At 35.2% G+C, this 7,981-nt stretch overlaps 1 protein-coding gene across 1 annotated transcript; it reads right to left on the reverse strand.

Annotated features, from left to right (window-relative positions):
- Nucleotides 1–387: 387 nt before the first annotated feature.
- On the reverse strand, nucleotides 388–6,307 carry LOC119828964 (zinc finger protein 239-like). The gene is made up of 9 exons (XM_038351305.1): nucleotides 6,039–6,307; nucleotides 5,456–5,741; nucleotides 4,879–4,971; nucleotides 4,581–4,637; nucleotides 3,907–4,054; nucleotides 3,117–3,241; nucleotides 2,126–2,245; nucleotides 1,315–1,456; nucleotides 388–914 (listed from the first exon to the last, which is right to left on the reverse strand). The coding sequence occupies exons 1-9, from the start codon at nucleotides 6,180–6,182 to the stop codon at nucleotides 542–544; spliced, it is 1,488 nt and encodes a 495-aa protein (XP_038207233.1). The 5' UTR covers nucleotides 6,183–6,307; the 3' UTR covers nucleotides 388–541.
- Nucleotides 6,308–7,981: the final 1,674 nt, after the last annotated feature.

Here is a 7,981-nt window from a genome sequence, read left to right on the forward strand (position 1 = left end):
AAATATCTTCTTTGTGGCAAGAATCTGGCTTCAGTTCTTAGTGCAACACATATAGAAGCGTGTTCCTAAATTATTTAAATGAACAAGTATGATGTTCGTCTAAATATTACCACAATTTGACGCCATTTTTTGTTGAAAATGTTATGGCACTTTTTTTTTGTTCAATTAATCCAGACGAAGCATATTTTTAAATCTTAATAATATACGAACATACATTTCATTTTCTTTGTTTAATATACAATTTATTACAACACCAAAATTGTCATTGCTCATATCCACTATTAAATACACATTTTTTAAAATAATTTTTCAATAATTTTGCTACATAAAATTATAATATTATCTCAATTCAATTCAATTCAATTTTATTTTATGAATGTAATATTATCTCTTATCTCACATTTCAAATTAATATCGAATTATAATTTAAATATCGAACACGACACTTCATTCCCTTCCACATTTGAATTATCTATCGGATTACAATTCAAATTTCGAACACGGCGCACCAAACAACATTTCTATTCAGCCAGTCCCTTCGCTACGTGTCTTCGCATTTCAAATTGTCGTCCACATTCGGCGCCGCCTTTTGAATTTCGAACACCATTCCTTGGCTGGATTGCGGCAGGATGATTTTATAATAATCCGAGGTGGGTATCGGCGCGTTCGGTTTCGCGTGATCTCGTCTAAAATGGCGGCTCAAATGGCTTGTCTGTGTGAACTTTCTATCGCATATCTTGCACTGGTATCGCTTTTCGCCCGTGTGAACGACTTTATGTTGCTTTAAAGCTGACGACGTGTAGAATTTCTTGCCGCACTCGCAGGAATAGTCCCTTTGGCCGCTGTGCCGTTTGATGTGAACGTTAAATGAGCTGCGTGTTATGAAACCGCGGTGGCAATATTTGCAATTGTATCTGGGGAAAGAGAATAATTTATACATGCTTTTGAGTGGAGTCTGATCATAAAGATCTAATACAACTATTCAATCAATTCTAAAAAACTGCAAATTAAATTAAGTTCTTTATTTGTGTGTCACATCAACTTTTTTTTATATCATAGCGGGCACAAGGGCTGGTGGTTCGCCTGATGGTAAGTGATCAACACCGTCCATGAACATGTGCAGAGGCGATACCTCTGCGAATGCGCTACCCGCTTTTAAGGAAAAAGGGATAAGGAAACGATCGACGACTGAAAAAAAAAGGAATGAAAAAGGAAAAAGAAAAAGATTTGCGACTGGAAAGAAGTAACGGACGGGGGGAAGTTTAAGGAAAACATACCAGAGATGTTATGTGAATATAAAAATTGAAAACTAACCTAACTTCTCTGTTATGTATCCGCACGTGGATGGACAGGTTTCCAGATGTCGCGAAGGTCTTCTCGCAGAGGTGGCACGCGTACGGTTTCTCGCCGTTGTGGACCCGCTGGTGCACCTTCAGATCGGCCTTTATTGGGAACCCTGAAACGTGTTTGTAAATATTGTTATTATGAATATATTATATTATTGGCATTTGCCAGCGGCTTCGCTCACTTATTCCTAGAAAACTTCCTCGGAGTCTGTTAAAAAAAAACATCAAAATCTATTGCGTAATTTTAAAGGTCTAAACATACATACATACATAGGAACAGACGGGGAATGCGACTTTGCTTTATACTATGCAGCGATAACACTCGGGTATCACGTAGCCAACTCTGAAAGAATTTTTAAATCGGTCCAACCGTTCCCGAGTGGAGCGCGTTCAAACAAACAAACTCCCCAGCTTTAATTTTTAGTTTTATTGCATGGGCATGCTTTATAAATGAGATATTTTGAAAGAATAGAAAAAATTTGATCACGAGGCGGGATTCGAACCCGCGTTTCTTGCCTAACCGTAGCAACGCCTAGTAGCCTCTCGGCCAGCCGTGATGATGTGATGGTTCTTAATCATCTCAATAGATGGCGTGGGGTGCCCCTTAGGGCACATGAAACCGAAGGAGTAGAAGAAATTCGATTACTGTGGCAGGATCACGGGTGGCCGAGAGGCTAGGCGTTGCTACGGTTAGGCAAGAAACGCGGGTTCGAATCCCGCCTCGTGATCAAATTTTTTCTATTCTTTCAAAATATCTCAAACTCCCCAGCTCCCATTACCTTTCCCGCAGTCCTGGCACAGGTAGGACTTGTCGCCGCTGTGCCGCTTCATGTGTATCGCCAGTTGGGCGCTCTGCACGAAACTCTTGAAGCATATGTCGCAACTGAATAGCTTTTCACCTGGAATTTGCGAACGATTTTTTTTTTAGCTTATTGATTGTTATTTCACATAAATTTTATTGACATATGTGTGTTACTATAGTATAGGTTACTAGCATTCCGCCCGCGGCTTTGCCCGCGTAGTCGCGGGTAAGATAGACCCGGGGTGTTACCAGCGAAGTTCCCGTTCCCGTGAGATTTCCGGGATAAAAACTATCCTATGTCCTTTCACGGATCTAAAACTATATCTGTACCAAATTTCAATATAATCAGTTTAGCAGTTCTTGAGTTATAAACAGTGTAACTAACACGACTTTCTTTTATATATAATATAGATTACGTTAATTAAGGCACATATATATTTTAAGTATAATTGTTATATTTACCTGTATGTGTCATAATAAACGTATTTTCTTTCTCTCTTTCTTAATCTGTCATTAGTTAAAAGTCGTTCTTTTGAATATACCTGGTATTAATAATAGCGATAAAAAATATTATGAATTATTTGTTTTATCCGGTTCGAAGGACCAAAAACGTTAATATTGTCGCAATAATAGAAATGCATTTAAAATTTTACTAACATCCATAGACAAATTTAAAAGAGTCACAATGTTAGTTACGATACGCCTCCGAAACGGCTAGGACAATTTTCATGAACTTTTGTGTGACCTGAGAATCGAGCTGCTAATATATTTTTTTTTGTATTATAAACGGGAAAGTATGTACGTATGGATGGATATTTGTTACTTTTTCACGCGTAAACAGCTAATCATATTTGTGTAAAATTTGTTACAGAGATAGATTATAGTCTGGATTAGCACACGGGCTACTTTTAACCGGATACCACGCGAGTGACGCCGCGGGTTACAGCTAGCATGACAATAAATCTTACCAGTATGCATGCGTATATGGTTGACGAGGGCCGTTTTTCTTCTGAATTGCTTCGGACAATATTCACAATGGAAAGGTGTCTCGCCGGTATGCAACCTTTTGTGTTGGAATAAACCACTGTGTCCTCTGAAATAAAAATTAAAAAAATTATAAGTGAGGTCCCTGAGTGTCCCCTAGTGGGGTATGGGGCAGATGATGTACATCTGTTTCACTGATCGTTTTTCTTTACGGACAAGTAGGTGCTCAGCCTTCTGTGTCCTGCCAGACCGAGACATTTTTTTTTTGTGCGTCTCCACAGGGAATTGAACCCAGGACCCCTCGGTTCTACCCTCACGCGTTAACCACTGTATCAAGGAGGCGGTAAAAAGAAAATTATACTCGACTGTAAAAAGATCCGATCCAGAACAGACAGTTGCAGAACTGACGCTAGAAAGATTTTTTTTTTGGCACGAATTGGGCCAGCTCGCACCGGGGAAGTACCACACCCCCACAGAAGACCAGCATGAAATAGTAGAATGCTATTGGGTTTTATACGGCGAGTCGGTGAGCCGGATGCCCGTTTATTTTTCCTCACCCTTTCCAGTACATTCCATCTTTTCATTCATCAATCCTTTCCGTATCCTTTACCCCTTAAAAGCGCGTAGCGCATTCGTAAAGCACTGCCAGTGAGAATGTTCATGGGCGGTGGTGATCGCTTACCATCAAGCAAACAACCAGCTCAGTTCCGGGTATGATATAAAAAATAAATATATACATTTTCGGTCATTATGAGTCCTATTAATCTAACTCACTTGAAGGAAGCGGGACACTCTGTACACTTATAGGGCCTGAAGTCCGTGTGGCATATCTTGTGCGAGTTCAGATTGCTCTTCGAGCTGAGTATCTTCCCGCAGACGTCGCACTGGTGTGGCAGCCTGCTGTGGGCCACCGCTGTTCCATCTTGAGATAAATTTTGTATGTTCAATTTGAAAATGGCAAAATACCGTATGCACACAGTTATACAATCCGCACGCACACATGCGTAAACATCATTCGCTCAGAAATAATCAATTGATTGTAATAAAAAATAGTACACTATTAAATTAGTATGTTGCTAGAAAGATCATCATCATCATCAGTCCATATATGTTCCCACTGCTGGCTCACAGGCCTCCTATGAGGGCTAGAAAGATATTTGGACTAAAAATGTTTGATTTGTATATTAGTATGGCTTTGAATTGTTAAAAAAATGTTTGGAGTTATCTTTGTGATTTTTTCTATTATATCAAATGTGTTTTTGTTTTTCTTCAGTGTATTATTTGCTTTGAAGTATTGTAAATTAAGTTTTAAGCACCTACAGCCATGTTTACTTTAAACATTTGTTGAGTAACATTTGACCAAAATTTTAGTCTTTATCCACCTCTAATTACAAGATAAATCACAAATCATCAATTTGCAAACATAACATAAAAAATACTTTATAAACCTTTTTTCTTGCGCCCTCTTTTTTTCTTTGTTATCACCTCGCCATTCGCTTCTGAAACTAAATATTATTTATTAAAAGGAGAAGTAAAGAGGTTATAAAAGGTGATCTTATCACATACAACAATCTCTGCCACATAAGGTACAGTATGAGGTTAAAAAAATATTATTTTTTTGTATGACGTTTCAGTTTATATTATTCAACATTCATTAAGACTTCTTTGAACTTCATGTTTTTTTAGCATGGTTAAACAAATTCTTCGGTCGAAATAAATAAATATTAGTAAAGATTAAAAACAAACCTTCAGACTCTTGTGCTGTTTTGAATTGAATAAGAACATTATCATCATCATCATTCCAATTGTCATTTTCATCATTTTCATTGTAACCAGGTTCTGAAATTGATTTTACATATATTAAATACTAGCAGCGCCCCATGGTTTCACCCGCATTAGTTTGTATACATAAGAATATCAGGATAAAAGTTGCCTATGTGTTATTCCAGTTGTCCAGCTATCTATGTACCAAATTTCATTACAAATGGTTCAGTAGTTTTTGCACGAAAGAGTAACAAACATACACATATCCACAACTTTCACATTTATAATATTAGGATAGGATATTAATAGTAGGATAAATGATGAAATTTTGTATATGATATGTAATGAAATTATATTTATCAAATCACTCAGTTCAGAAATTCTGTTTTACACACTTGGGTACATAATTATTTATCAACCATTGTATTTAAGATAATGCAACTCATGTGAAGATATGATACTAAACAATAAACAAGAGTAGATCCTTATAGGACAATTCATAATGAAAGATTCTGAAAAAACCTTAATATAAACTAAAAAAAGTCAATACAAACTATACCCGATTTGATATCCTCATCAACAGCTTTTTCTTCTTTTAATAACAATTCTATGGATTTGTCCTTTAAATCTTCTATCTCGTCTTTAACATTATTACACAGATCATGCACCTTTTCCTTGATCCCAAGGCATGTTGCTGTCTCTGCAGGAATTGTATGATTGTTATCTAGAAGGTTCCTTAATTTCTTTTCACTCTCAACACATTGCAAATTGAAAATATATGTCCTTTTTAACTGCCGGCAGCAATTCTTACAAATAAGCCTCGGCAAACCGTCTTCTTCATCAGGCTGTAATATAATAAAGGATTTATAATTAATATTATTTTCTACTTAATTGAATGTGGAAGTTGAATATGCTTAGACACATATTGGGGCTGCTCCCACTGGGTAAAAGGGGTACATTTCGCTCATTGTCAGACGGAGGCTCTCGGTGATTTTTTCCTTCACCGTTTCAAATCTATTCGTTTATTCCTGTCGACAATCTTTATTTACTTTTTAAGGCCCTACTTCTGCAAATGTTCATGGTCGTTTATAGTCACGAATAAACACTACGCTCAGCTGTTGGATGACGAAAAAAAAAATTACCTTAATTTTTGTACAATCAGACAGCATTTCAGAGTATAATGTATTTCTTTTCGCGTAATAACAAGTATAAATATCAAAAGATACTTGGCTTCGTTCAAGGCATATTCTGCACATGTCCTGAAAGTCTGTTGTGTCAATTTTCATATTTTATATAACAAGGATTTCTATGAAAATTTTCTGGATCTATAGTAAAGTCTATCGTTGAGTATTTTAGTTATTGTAAGTTTAATGTTTTACAACACAAACATTCAAGGGCGATATTCGATATCTAGTTTGACAATTGACATGGTTAATTGTCATTTGTCAATCACATTGTCAATTTATTGTCAACATGTCATTAAACATTGAAAATAATATTTAGTGTTAAAATTGTGGCAACGCAGCACTGCCATTCGTAAAAAAAATTAATTGAATAGGGAATATACATATAATTTAAATTAGGATGAAATATTTTTTTTCATAAACTTTATTACTTCTCAATTAAGCTTCTTTTATATTTTTGGATATAGTTTTTATTTCATCGAGAAATTAATTAATAAAAAGTACTAAAAAAGTCTAGGAAATTCAAATATATAAAACGCTACACCATTGGTCAATTCGAATACATGAACTATGACGTCATAGTACAATAGGTACAACCGCGTACCACCATATACCAGTGCTGCCATCTTAAACCTTTATCCCTAAATTTAAGGGAATGAATCTATGCGTAGGGATTTCAAATTGAGAATTGGGAAAGAACTTTTTTTTCGTTTTCATTTTCACTATACCAAACAAAGATATACATTCTTAATAATAAATTCTGACTAATTTTTTAATCTCACTATAACGTGATTCGTCACGCCATGTGCATAGCCACAAGGAAACCCAAAACATTTTTTGGCAACACTGTTCTGACACTCGACATTTTAGGAACGGTCAAAAAAAGGGTTATGTTGCCCTTAAAAATTTTTATCTTTCAATAAATGTTTTAGAAAACGTATGGTAAAGTACACTATGCATTACATGTATTATGATATGCGTAATTACCTTAAAGCTTTTACTCCTTTGACAGACGTGAAATTGGGATTTAATTTAAAGAATCTCGTCATCACAAACACACTTAGATCATGTAACAATACATTAATCAATAATGCAATTATTATTTTCATTTACTTTCTTTTTTAGGTCCTATTTTTTCTATTATTAACCCTATTTTTATTCATCAGGAGACTGTAAGCATGCTATTGCATTTTTGGCTTGGCTGCATAGACACAGTGAAGATGCACCATCTACTAGTCTCAATTGTTAATGGAAAAAATCAAAGTTGTCCGCTGTGGGTACAAATCTAATAAAATTATCCATGCATTATTTAGTTAGCACCAGTTCAAGGCAACCAGAAAATCCACAAGATTTTCTACAATTTTGTAAGTCTTCAATAGACATTCAAGCATGTAAAGTAAATTAGCAACTAGGGATAATAAATCTCTCCCTTATGGCATGAGCTTAGATATGCAAGAATAATAGCATCAAGTGTATGAAGCAGGCCCATTATAAGGCAATGCATGGTTCTTTGAATCTATAATGGGATCCTTAAAATCAAAAGACACGGAAGCAATGAAAAGAGGAAAATTATTAGAAAATGCTGTTATTAAGTAGAAAAAATAATGAAAATAAAGATTAATTCAAGTGGATTACATTTGAATCCCTCATATCCTATTATAGGAGCATCACCAGATGGGGAAAATGAAATATATACGATTGAAATTTATGCACTTCATCTGGAAAAGCCATGACATAATACTTAGAAAATAATTCAGACATATCTGCAAAATATCAAAAAATATAGTCATTATTGAAGTAGAATATAATAAGGAGCATTGTGAATACCTATTTGATAAATGTACAGCTTTTTAGTGTAAAGCTGTTTTTCCTCTTTTGCTTAAAGATAAAAAGGAATAAAA

The sequence above is a fragment of the Zerene cesonia genome, chromosome 9 (assembly GCF_012273895.1).
Source record: "Zerene cesonia ecotype Mississippi chromosome 9, Zerene_cesonia_1.1, whole genome shotgun sequence".
Classification (NCBI taxonomy): domain Eukaryota; kingdom Metazoa; phylum Arthropoda; class Insecta; order Lepidoptera; family Pieridae; genus Zerene; species Zerene cesonia.